The sequence below is a fragment of the Balaenoptera ricei genome, chromosome 10 (assembly GCF_028023285.1).
Source record: "Balaenoptera ricei isolate mBalRic1 chromosome 10, mBalRic1.hap2, whole genome shotgun sequence".
Taxonomy (NCBI): domain Eukaryota; kingdom Metazoa; phylum Chordata; class Mammalia; order Artiodactyla; family Balaenopteridae; genus Balaenoptera; species Balaenoptera ricei.
In genome coordinates this window covers 96,921,189-96,934,908 of record NC_082648.1, presented here as the reverse complement: position 1 = coordinate 96,934,908, position 13,720 = coordinate 96,921,189, and the positions used below count along the sequence as shown (strand labels likewise).

The 13,720-nt window shown below is 41.0% G+C and overlaps 1 protein-coding gene across 1 annotated transcript in view; it reads left to right on the top strand.

The window, feature by feature from the left end:
* FAM227A (family with sequence similarity 227 member A) overlaps positions 1-13,720 on the top strand; it is a 67,840-nt gene that overhangs the window by 36,571 nt on the left and 17,549 nt on the right. Inside the window, 2 exon segments of the mRNA XM_059936975.1 lie at positions 3,053-3,147; positions 12,561-12,718. Coding sequence (XP_059792958.1) covers positions 3,053-3,147; positions 12,561-12,718 — 253 coding nt within the window.

The following is a 13,720-nucleotide window of genomic DNA, read 5'->3' as shown; positions in this document are numbered from 1 at the left end:
TAACTATCATAAATAATGCTGCTGTGAACATTCATGTACAAGTTTTTGTGTAGACATATGTTTTCATTTCTCTTGGGTGTATGTATACCTAGGGTGGAATCGCTGGGTCATATGTTTAAAATTTTGAGGAACTGCCAAACAGCATTCCGAAGTGATTATTGTACATATTTTAAAGAATGTAAGAGGAGGACAATACAGTATTATATTTACTCTGTATGACTAGATAGATTTATAATATATATTATATATTTACTATTTATATTCTATATTAACTATATATATTGTACTTACTATATATAACCAGATATTTACAGTTTCTGTTGCTTTTCCTTCATTCCTGAAGTTCCAAGTTTCCCTCCTGTATTATTTTCCTTCTTACACGCCCCCCTCCCAAAAGAAAACCCTTCATTTAAAATAAGCCTGCTGGCAATGAATTCGCTTAGTTTTCTTTCTTCTGAGAATGTCTTTATTTCACCGCCATTCTTTTTTTTTTTTTTAATGGCCTACTCACAAGACTGCCTTTATTTTTTTTTAACATCTTTATTGGAGTATAATTGCTTTACAATGGTGTGTTAGTTTCTGCTTTACAACAAAGTGGATCAGTTATACATATACATATATCCCCATATCTCCTCCCTCTTGCGTCTCCCTCCCACCCTCCCTATCCTACCCCTCTAGGTGGACACAAAGCACCAAGCTGATCTCCCTGTGCTATGCGGCTGCTTCCCGCTAGCTATCTATTTCACATTTTCACCTTCATTCTTGAAGGATATTTTTTCTGGTTATAGAATTCTGGGTCGACAGTTCTTTTCTTTCCACACTTTCAAATGTTGTTCCACAGCTTCTGGCCTCAAGGTCTGATGAGAAATCCACAGTCATTTAAATTCTTGTTCCCCTTTTGTGTCAAGCATTTCTCTTAGACTGCCCTCAAGTTGTCTTGCCTTTCAGCTGGTTGATTAGGATGTGTAGGGGCATGGGTTTCTTTGACTTTGACTTGATTGGGGTTTGCAGAGCTTCTTGAAACTGTAAGTTTATGTCTTTTGCCAAATTTGGGAGGTTTTTCAATTTTTTTTTGATACCACACTCTCCTTTCTTTTTAGGACTTTGATGACACAATTTTAGACCTGTGGATATTGTCCCATAGGTCCCTGAGGCTCTGTTCATTTTTTCCGGTCTTTTGTCTCTGCGCTGTTCAGACTGTGTATATAATAAAAATACAGATTTGATCTTTGTCCCCAGTTCCTGGCACAGAGCTCCTAAAACCCTTGGGATTTCCTGAGTGATGGGAATGTCTTTTGTTATTCATTATTAGTGTCTTCCAACCACACCTGAGTATATCCTAATATAGTGACCCAGGTTGGGGCCTTAGATAGCTTCAGGATAGGACCCAGAAAGACCAAAACATGAGGGACTTCCCTGGTGGTCCAGTGGTTAAAAATCCACCTTCCAGTGCAGCGGACACTGGTTCGATCCCTGGTCAGGGAACTAAGATCCCACATGCCGCGGGGCAACTAAGCCTGTGCGCCACAACAAATGAGCATGTGGGCCACAACTATAGAGCCTGTGTGCTCTGGAGCCCGCACGCCACAACAAGAGAGGCGCCCACGCCCTGCAATGAGGAGCCCACGCACCACAGTGGAGGATCCTGCGTGCCGCAACAAAGACCCAAGGCAGCCAAAAATAAAAGTACATATTAAAAAAAAAAAAAAAAGACCAAACATGATTAGAGGGTGGAAACTTTCAGCCTCACCCCTCCCAGCCTCCAGGGAGGAGAGAGAGAGACTGGAGACTGAGTTATAGAAACTCCTGAACAATGTGATTTGGTGAACTTCCAGGTCGCTGAACACATTGATGTGCTGGGAAGGTGATGTGCCTGAAGAGAGCATGGAAGGTCCGTGCTCCAGCCCGCACACCGTGCCCTATGTCTCTCTTCCATTTAGTTGTTCCTGAGTCGTGTCTTTTATAGTAAACCTGTAATAGTAAACATAGCACTTTCCTGAGTTCCGTGAGCCATTCTACTGAATTATTGAACCCAAGCGGGTCATGGGAACCCCCAAACTTGTAGTTAGCTAGATAGAAGCATGGGCGGCATTTGACACTGGTGCTTGAAGTGGGGACAGTCTTGTTAGATTGAGTCTTTTAACTAGTGAGATCTGACACTAATTCCAGGTAGATTTGGAATTGAATTAAATTGTTAGACACCCAGTTTATTTCAGAGAATTGGAGAACTGGTGTGGAAAACCACACATATGATATTAGAAAACACACAAACGGGATAATTTTTATTGATCTGTCTTTAAGTTCATTGTCTCCTTCCTCCTTCACCTCCATTCTGGTATTGATCCCATCCAGTGAATTTTTTATTTCAATTATTGTATTTTTCAGTTGTTTCATTCCACTGTCATCTTCTAGCTTCCGCTGTTACTGTTGAGGACTCTGCAGTCATTCTAATTATTATCTGTTTATAGATAATCTGTAGTTTCTCTCTTCCTGTCTTTAAGATATTCTCTATTAACCTTCTACAGAAGAACCATAACTTTGTGCAAGAGTTGGATATTTTTTTCTCTTTTAATCACAACACCTTTCCTGATTCTGCTTAGCATTTTTAAAGCCTTTAGGCTCCTTCTTCCTTATTCTGGGACCATACTGTATTGTACAGAGAATTCTATCATGGCACATGAGTTAGTGTTACACTTATTATTTACCTGTCTTTTTTTCTTACTAAGCTGTGAGTTCCTTGAAGATAGTCTACTTCCAGCACCTAGCATGGGCCCAGCACATAGTAAAGGCTCAGCAAAATGTTGGATGGATGGACAGAAGGATGGGCAGATAGATTAGTAAATGGACAAATGTATGGCCACAAGTGTACATCTGGCTAAAATGCAAGTGAAATTCTATGAATTTACCTGAGTGACTTCCTCTAGCATCTCCCAATGATCTGAATATACCCAGGCATTTTCACATTAATAGAAAGCTGAGGTCTACCATATGCTCTTTCTCATCATAGCTGAGAAGCCCTATTGATCATTTTTTGTGCATATTGCATTGACAGAGCATAATTATCAGACTCTGGTCTTGAGGAAAGCAACACAACAAGTCAAAAGGATATCAGCAGCAAGAGAACTTGAGAATATGCTTCCTAAGCCGGTGAGCACGTGATTGCAAACTTAATAGCAGAGATGATTTAAAGGGGGCTAGGAGATCTGGCTAGAAAAGCTAGCTCTGTGAAGATGTCAGGGTAAGAATTGGGGTATTTATGACTGTAGACTTGGGTGAAACAGTACGGAAATCTCCTAAGGGTAATTACTGACTGAGGTAGGCACAAGTTGAGTGAGAATTTTGCCTGGATTTCTCCAGGATTTAAATTACTTACTTGAAACTCAAGAGCCTGGGTATAATGGAAAGAGAGCAGAGTCTCAGTTTTCTACTCTATAAAATAGGGACAATAATTCCTAGGTCCTGGTGTTCTTATGAGGTTTACCTGAGGTCGTGATGATAATTAACATGTAATGAACACTTACTCACTACATGTCAGGTGCTGTACTAAACCTGTGCATACAGTGTATTTTACTTTACTGTTACAGTCGTTTGAGATAATTACTCCTGCTATTCTTCAGTTTATTAGTGAGGAAAGTGATGCTCAGAGCAGGTAACTAATTTGTCCAAATTCACAAAGCAAATAAGTGATAAAGCCAAGACTTGCATGCAGATCTGCCTGACTCTGAGCCTGAGCTCTTAACCTCTGAGCTTTGCCACCAGCACAGCCCCCAGAACACGAGAGGCGAAGGATTACGATGTGTTCTCTCCTCTTCTCCTCCCCTCCCGCAAATCTTCCCTACAAACCTCAGTGCATGGTAGTTTATATCAATGGCACGTTCAGTCTTATGTAGTGGGAAGAGGCCCTTAGGACCCTGAACAGGGCAAGAGGCTTTGGGGCTTCCCCAAGCCACCAACTAGCAAGGGAGTCAGGCCATAGAATTTTGATCAAGTATAGCAAGTATTGTAGATATCTTTCTTTCCTTCTTTCTTTCTTTTTCTTTTCTTTTTTTGGCCGCGCCGTGCAGCTTGCAGAATCTTAGTTCCCCGACCAGAGATTGAACCCGAGTCCTAGCCACTGGACCACCAGGGAATTCCCTGTAGAAGATTTCTTGAATGTTCTTCGTTTCTCCATAATTATTCCACTGCCTATTTCCCCTCAGCATTTAGCAGTGAAACTTTTGAGAAGTAGCAGGGCCTGGTGGAAAAGACAGACAGACATGGGTTCAAATCTTGGTGCTGCATCTATCTCCTCAGCTGTGTTACTTGAGCGAGTTGTTTAACTCTTCTGACCTTCTTCTGTAAAATGGGGGAAATAAAGCCCAGCAGTGTTACGGTCCTTACTGCTGACGGGGCTCGTGGGGTTGCTCTAGAGATAGAGACAAGGAGATGAGTAGTCATGTCCTACTCTGGGATCTGTCCTGGTGGGGTGGTGAAGCCCAGCAGTTAGAGTGGATAGTGGCTGAGTTTAACAGGAGTGGAAAGCAGCTGAATGGCCTGTGAATGGCCTGGCAGACACATGGAAGGGAGATGCCTCAGTGAGCTATTCACCGGGGGTGGGGTGGGGGGGACCTTCTGGATGTTCCTGACAGAAGAGCCAACACGTGACTCTACCACTTTAAGAAGCACAGCACTGATACACTCTGCTGCCCATTCTTTTTTTTTTTTTTTAATACCATAGTTTTTATCGAAAAGATCTTTGCCTGTGGTAAAACCAAACAGTATTAAAGGATATGTAACAAAAAGTTAATCTCTCTTCCACGCCAGACCCTATGCACCCTCCCCAGAGGCAAACCAAGTTTTTCCTTATATCCTTCTAGAAATGTCTGATACATGTCAAAGAATATAAACCATTTTTTTAAAACAAAAATTGGTATAATATATACACTATTTTGCACTTTGCTTTTTTGACCTAGCATATAATAGCTAACAATTATTGAATGCTTATATAGCAAACATTGTTCTAAACACATCATACATATTAATTCATTTAATCCTCACACAACCCTAAGAGAAGTAGGTTTTATTTATTATCTCCATTTTATGGATCAGAAAACTAAGGCTCAGAAATATTCAGTATCTTGCCCAAAGTCAAATAGCTAGTAAGTGGTAGAGCTAAGATTTTTTTAAAAGCTATAATTCACATACCATAAAAATCAGCATTTTAATGTAAAATTCAGTGGTTTTTAGTATAGTCACAAGGTTCTATAATCATCACCACTGTCTACTTCCAGAACATTTTTGTCACCCAAAAAAGAAACCCCATACTCATTAGCAGTCACTCCCCAGCCCCCTCTCCCAGCTGCCTCTGGAAACCACTAATATAGTTTTAGTTTGTATGAATTTGCCTATTCTGGACATTTCATATAAATGGGAATCATATAATATGTGGCCTTTTGTGACTGATATCCTTCACTTAGCATAGTGTTTTCAAGATTTATCCATGTTGTAGCATGTGTCAGTATTTCACCTTTTTTATGGCTGAATAATATTCCATTATATGACTATACCAAACTTTGTTTATCCATTTACTAGTTAATGGACATTTGGACTGTTTCCGCCTTTTGGCTATTATGAATGACATGGCTTCTATGAACATTTATGTACAAATTCTTGTGTGTACATATGTTTTCTGTTCTCTTGGATATGTACTACCTAGGAGTGGCATTGTTGGGTTATATGGTAAGCCTACGTCTAACTTTTTGAGGAACTGCCAAACGTTTCCACAGAACCTTACCATTTTACATTCCCGCCAGCAACATACGAGGGTTGCAATTTCTCCACATCCTTGCCAACACTTATTTTCCATTCTTTTTGGTATAGTTATCCTAGCTGGTATGAAGTAGTATCTCATTGTGGTTTTGACTTCTGTTTCCCTAATGACTAATGATACTGAGCATCTTTTCATGTGCTTATTGGCCAGTTGTATATCTTCTTTAGAGAAATGTCTGTTCAAACCCTTTGCCCGTTTTTAGATTAAGTTTTTGTGTTTTTGTTGTTGAGTTGTAAGAGTAGAGCCAGGATTTTAACCCAAGCAGTGTGACTCCAGACCCCATGTTCTAAATCAGACTCTGTACTGATTTCAACATATCTTAGAGAGTATTCCGAATGAAAGCACATACAGATCTATCACAATCTTATTTCATGGTTGCACCTGTATTCTATAATTCATTAACCATTTTCCTATTCGTGGACATGTACGTGCTCCCAATCTTTGCTATTATGAACACTGCTGTCTTGAACATCTCAGTATTTGTGTGTTTCTTGGCTCATATGTACAAGTATACATGTAGGAAGAATTCCTAGAAGTAGAATTGCTAAATCAATTGTATATCTTGAATTGCTCTCCAAAGAAGTTGTACCAATTTATATTCTCACCAGCAGCATGTGAGAGACTATCCATGTACCTTTGCCAATGTTGTACATTATCAAATTGTTTGTTGCCATTCTGATGAGGGGAAAATGCTATGTTATAATTGTTTCAATATTATTTAATTATGAGTGAAGTTAAATCTATTTTCCTATAGTTACAATCCTGTGGAATTTCTATTTCCGTGAAATGCCTCTTCATGTCCTTTGGTTTTGGTTTTGTTTTTTTCTATTCTTAGTAGAAATATTTCTGTTTCTAAGGTTCTTAGTCTTCTGCTCATTTTTGATTTGTAGAAGCTCAATTCTTAGTCATATATTTGGCAAAAAATGTTTCCTATTTAATCTTTTTACTTTAATTACGGTATTTTATTCTAGAAAATTTAAATTTTTATACAGACATGTTTATTGGTCATCTCTTTTACGGCTTCTGGATTTCATTTCCTACTAAGAAAGATCTTTACCACTCCAAGATTTTATGAAACATTCTCTCCCATTTTTTTCCCCAACGTTTTTATATTATCACCTATTCTTAATAAAAAACTTTACTCGCATAACCCAGATGTCACCAGGGGTTACTCTACTCCTTTGAATTTAATTAAAGATTGGTTCAAGCATTTGCTATATGATTTGTTTGGAGCCTCATACCCTCCCCCAAATATCTGAACTCTGGGGACTTACGTTTTCTATGGCACCGAGCTCCTCTTTTGTCCTGCATGTGCTGTGCACGTACCACCTCTTCCCTTGATTTTCACAAAAACTGCTCACACAAGGCCTGTGTGGGTGTGTTGTGTATATAGAAAACTTTACTAAGTTTAAAGAGATGGGAAGAAGGGGAACCATATCACAGTAATGCAAAGACCTTTAATGTGAGTTGCCTGCTTAAAACCCTTTAGTCCTCCCACAATTTGCAAGACCATCCTCTGTAGTCGTGTGCACTTTCCTCTCTCTTCTTTCCCCAGACTCCTGCTCATCTCTAATGTAGAGCAATGTAGCCCTCACTCTGCCTTTGGCTCTAATCTTTGTTTTCCTGAGAAAGGACAGTCCCCTCCCTCTGGTGTATTCTGGTACCAGCGAAGTCAATTTTCTTTTTTTTAATTTTATTTATTTAATTAATTTATTTTTATTTTTGGCTGCATTGGATCTTCGTTGCTGCGCGCGGGCTTTCTCTAATGGCGAGCGGGGGCTACTCTTGGTTGCGGTGCGCAGGCTTCTCATTGAGGTGGCTTCTCTTGTTGCGGAGCACAGGCTCTAGGCTCGCGGGCTTCAGTAGTTGTGACACATGGGCTCAGTAGTTGTGGCTTGCGGGCTCTAGAGCACAGGCTCAGTAGTTGTGGCGCACGGGCTTAGTTGCTCCATGGCATGTGAGATCTTCCCGGACCAGGGCTCGAACCCGTGTGCCCTGCATTGGCAGCAGATTCTTAACCACTGCACCACCAGGGAAGCCCCGAAGTCAATTTTTTTACATCCCTCTACGCTAGGAATAGAAGGAGACCTCAGTAACTTGATAAAGCCATTAGCAACAAAGAACCTACAGAACAGTGGAACGGTGGAGGTGTTCGGCTTAACACCAGGATCAAGCAAAGGACACCCATCATTCCACCTCCCTTTGAAGTTGTTTTGAATCAGGGCATCCAACTTCAGGGCTCCCTTACCTCCCTAGGCCTCAAAGGATTTTCCTTACTTTCTTGCAAGCTCCTTCATTCATTTAAAAGGATTTTAAAATATTTGTCTAGCATTTTTTAGGTGTTTTGTCATGAGTTTAGGGTATTCTATTAAAATTTTAATGGCATACACTGAAGACCTGGCAGTTTCACTTCTAAGAATCTATCCTGTAGAAATGTTCATACAAGGCCATCCCTTACAGCATTAATCTGTACCAGCAAAAACTGAAGAAAATTAACATTTCAGTAGATAAATAGGTAAAATGTGACATGTTCATAATATAGATACTCTGTTGCTGTTAAAAACAAGACAGATTTATACCTTATCATATGAAAGAATGAAAGTCAACAATGTCTAAAATTAATAAATCAAGAGAATACTATAGGCAATGTATTTAGACACTGATGAGTGAAAAATTAAAGTAATAAAACATGGTATATAGTATGATTCTATTTTTATTTTTGAAATACATTTTTGGTATAAAGTCATTATGTGCTTATAAAAAGGTTTGGAAGGATACACGGAAAAACACTAATAGTATTTACTCCTAGAAAATGCAAGTGAGGATGGAGACTCTTACCTTTTACTATATACATTTATACATTGTATGAATTTTTCACAAAGAACATAAATTTATTTTGTAAAAAAAAAAAAAAGTTTTTACTCTCAGAGATAGCAGAAAAGGATATGTAAATGTCAAAACAAAGAACTTTTTAAAAAGATATACAATTGGCCCAGAATAAGGAAGAGGATGGTCCCACTTCAGATGGTCCCATCTAACATGTGTTCAGGGAGAGGGACCAGGCTGGAAAGAAAGAGGGTCCAGGAGTTACTGAAGGCACTGAAGATGTTTAGGTTGGAGAAGCAAGACTTAGAGAAGATGTGAGGGCTCTCCTTAAATTTTTTTTTTTTTTTTGGACACGCTCTGCGGCTTGCAGGATCTTAGTTCCCCGACCAGGGATTGAACCTGGGCCCGGCAGTGAAAGCGCTGAGTCCTAACCACTGGACCGCCAGGGAATTCCCTCCTCAAATATTTTAAGAACTGTTAATGTAACACACAGTCTGGAGGGAGATGGGGTGGAATTACAGAGAGTCAGATTTTTATCTAGAGGAAGAAAGAACTTCATAGGAGTCCAAGCTGCTGTCATTTTAAACCAGCTCTACCCTCTGGCTTGGTTGCAGACTGTCTGCTGGTTCTTGTTCCCCTCTGGCTCTCAAACCATGTCATTCCTCTTGCCAGGTCTCTGATACCAACCCCTTTACTCTAGCTCCTGCTCTGCTTTCTACCTGCCTCTTGGAGCTGAGGTTCCAGAACGACTCTCCTCTTGCCTAGTGGCTTGTCTTTGCCCAGTGCTATGGCTCTGAGCCAGCCCTTTCCCTGGGAGGAGAAACCGGATGCTTACTGACAATGGAACTGGATGTTTCAGAAGGGAGTGTATTCCTTGTTTCCAGAGTTAGGGAAGCAAAAATGGTCAAGTACCTACTGAGAATATTATTGAAATGATGTGTATCAGTTGCGATTCTTTGCTTACAAGTAACAAAATCTGCCAACTTGAGCAAACACTGCAAGAACATTGAGTAGCTGAACAGTGTGAAAATCGGTCCAGGGACCAGGAGGAGAATCAAGGCAGTTGCAACCCTTGAACCAGCTTTTCAAGGTGACATCTCTGGTATGGGTGAACCCCCATGTGTTTTCAGTCTATATTTCACCCCACTCAGGACTCAAAATCCCAGAAGCCAGAGTTTTGGTTGACCAAACTTATTCCATGTGCTCTGGCTCTAACTGGGTAGATGAGAGGAAAACTCTGGCTGGCAGAGCCTACAAAGGCTTCTAAGGCTCCCTCCTGTGGCTCTCATGGGGAGCAAGACATTTGATTTAAAGTCCTTCAAGCCCAGATGCAGTAGAGGGCAGGTAAACTCCCCCAAACACACAAGAATTGGGGGTTGTTAGCAAAAGGAGAATGGGTACTGGGCAACCAAAAGAACAGCACTTGAATAAATGTGGAACTAGATTAGTGGTTCTAGATCTTTGGACTTTTCTAGACTTGGAAAAACTTTTTTTTGTTTTCACTAAATAAGTTCATTAAAACAAAGTGACTGCTGTCTGGTATCGTCATCATTTCATAAAAGAAAGGTCATTAATGTAAAAAAGTAGAAAGACAATCTCAGAATAAAAGAGAGTCCCTAAGTGAATAAATTTCCTTTAGGTCATGGAATTCCCTGTTGGTGCAGTGGTTAGGACTCCGTGCTTCCACTGTAGGGGCACAGGTTCGATTCCTGGTCAGGGAACTAAGATCCTACAAGCTGCGTGGCGGCAGCCAGAAAAAAAAAAATTACTTTAGGTCAGATTTATTACAATGTATTTTTCCTTGTTTCCCTCATTTTGCTGGAGACCATTGAACACAGACTGGCCCCCATTTGGAGATGGGCTTTTAGGAATCATTGGACTAAATGATCTATAGGTGCTCTACTAACCCCAAGTTTCTGTGATTCCGGTGGGATCTTGCTATAGAATAGTGGTTCTCAACTGGGGACAGTTTTGCCCCCTAGGAGACATTTGGCCATGTCTGGAGACATTTCTGGTTGTCACAGCTGGGGGTGAGGGGCAGAGTACTACTAGCATCTCTTGGGTAGAGAACAGGGAGGCCACTCAATGTCCTACAATGCACAGGACAGTCTCCCACAACAAATCTGGCCCCAAATGTCAAAGTGCCAAGGTTGAGAGACCCTGCTATCGATAGAGGAAATCTCATTAAGCAATTAAAATGAATAGGACAGAGAAGAGTGTGGTTAGGTGCTGCTGCAGCCTTCACTCATGATATAGAATTTTTGTCTGGTTAAATTATAACCGCTTCTTCCAAATAAAACATATTTTTTAAAAAATACAAAAGAAGCACATAATCACCACTGACATTTTGGAAAAAGGCAGAGGCATATAAGGAAGGAAAACAGATTACTCTCAGCCCCTGCCTGTTCTCTTTCCTGATCTCTGTTTCCTCCTGGTTGTCTATTAGCATCTCAAATACAGCACATCCAAAACAGACCTCTTGATTTTCCTGCCCCGTCAACCTCTTCCTCCCCACATCTTCCCAGCTGGGAAACTGGCACCTAACCCTTTAGAGTCACCCTTGACTCCTCTCTTTCTCATACCTACGTCGACTCCATCAGCAAATCCTGCCAATTCTGCTTTCATAGTATGTTGCAGATTCCATCACTTCTCAGCCCTCCCCGTTCCCAGCCCCAGCACTGCCTCAACCACTGCAGAGGCCTCCCGAGTGCTCTTCTAGTGTCCACGCTTACCCACTGCAGTCATTTCTCCACACATCAGTTAAAGTGATCTTTTTTTTTTTTTCATTTGTATTTTTTGGCCCTGCCATGTGGCATGTAGGATCTTAGTTCCCCAACAGGGATTGAACCCACACTCCCTCCACTGAAATCACAGAGTCTTAACCACTGGACCGCCAGGGAAGTCCCAGTTAAAGGGATCTTTAGAAAAAATTAATCAGATGTACCCCAGCTCAAAACCTTCCAGTGGCTTCCATCACACTTAGAAAATCCTAACTTCTTCCTGTGGCCCAGAGACCCCGCTCCTTCTTCAGCCTCATCATTTGTTCTCATTTGAACCGTGCAGGCCTGGTTCCTGTCCCTCAGCCACACCAGGCTCCTGTCTGCCTTGGGGTCCCCTGCACTTGCTGTCCCCTTTGCCTGGAGCATCGCACAGATCTTCCTTCCATCATTCAGGACCTGCCAGGCTCGCTCCTCCTCGGGGCAGTCCTCCCTGACCTCCCCATGGAAAAGATCCCTCTCCTCCCCAGTCTCCCATCCCGCCACCCACACCCTTGCCCTACTTGATTCTTACCTAAAGCCCTTATTATTCCATAGTATCATGTTATTCTTTTACTTGTTGATTTGTTTATTGTCTTTCTCTCAACTATGATACAAGCTCCGTGAGGGCTGGAATTTGTCTTATTCTCGGCTGAAAGGCCAGTGTTTAGATCAGTGTGTATATGTAGTAGTCACCCAATAAATATTTGCTGAATGAATTGTTCACATTTTGGTAACTATGCTTCTAGTCTCTTATCTATCATTTTTTTTTGGTTGATTGATTTCATATAATTATATTCATTTTATATAAAATATATAATATTATCTACCTAATTTTGTATCTTGATTTTTAAAATTACCGTTATATCTGAAACAATATCTTAGTACCAACTCTTCATAAACAATTTAATAGTGGCGTACTCTTCCTTTGGGTAGAGATATCAACATCTCCTTGAACATTTAGGTTGTTGTAACCTTTTGCTGTAGTAATTGTCACTGCAGTAAACATTACAGTGCCTAAATCTTTTTTTCTTGTGGGTAATTTCCTTAGGATAGCATCCTAAAACTGGAGTTACTAGATAAAGGATATGAGTACCTTTACATTTCTTAATATGTGCCATAAAAATGATAATATCCTTTATTTTTTTTCCTATCTCTTTCCTACTCAGTCTTACCCTGCCTGCAAAAGCCCTGAGATGACTTCAAACCTCTTCAACATTTATGGGAAGAGCCCTCTGATTGTATACTTCCTCCTGAACTACGCCTCTCTGCAGCAGCCTGGCAAAGACGTGTTGATGGTCAGGAGGGAAAAAACCAAGAGCATCCCATATCCTTTCCACCATGGGCTGGGCACACATTACTCCAGGCCCCTGCTTCCTCTTCCCAGAAGCAGGGGTGAAGAGACAGGCATCCAGCCCTTAACACAGCACCTGACACATAGTAGGGGCCCGTCAAGGGTGACCATTGTTACAAGCCTACGGGTCAGAATCTTGCTCATTTTAATTCCAAATCTGCCTCATGCACTGGCTGTGTGGGACCCTGGGCAAGTCGAATTTCCCTGTGTGCACTAATCTCTTCCTTTCTACCAGAAAGAATGGGCTACTTAGGGACTCTAACATATTTTGCAACTCAGCAATGCCTCCTAGATGCTCATTGACCCCACAGTATATATTGATCAGGAATTTTGGTGTCTAGGTGTGTGTTTCTTCCAGCACCCTCCTCACACACACCCCTCCCCAGACCCATCAGCAAATTCTTGGCCCCGATGACATTTATCCTAAAAATATGGTAAAAAGCTCAGCTCTTAAGAAAACAGGTGTGATATGTGTTGGTGTCTTGAGTCTTAACAGTTTACCATAGAGGGTCAGAACATGGAATCAAATAGACCTGGATTCAGGAACCAACTCAACTGCTTACCAGCTGAGTGATCTTAGACAAGTTCCAGCTTCTCTCTGAGCGTCATTTTTTTCATCTATAAAATGGAGATAACAGTACCCACCTCATAGAGTTGTGATGCGGAGAACAAGCACAACAGCAGTAAAGGCTTATTTAGCACAGTGCCCGGCAGGTAACAAATGATTGAATGTTACCTATCAGCATATAGCTCCCCATAAGGAGGAGCTTTCATAATGAAGTAGGTAGGACTTAACTCCTGCCCTATAGCACTTCATATCCACAAGCGTATTTATATATCTGTAGGCAGAGATTAACAACGCACAATTCATAGTACTTTATTGTTTATAAAATGCTTTCCCTTATATCACCTCACTGTTCTGTAAAGACAGTGTAGTGTAGTAGAAGGAGCCTGGGTTTGGGATACACAGCCCTG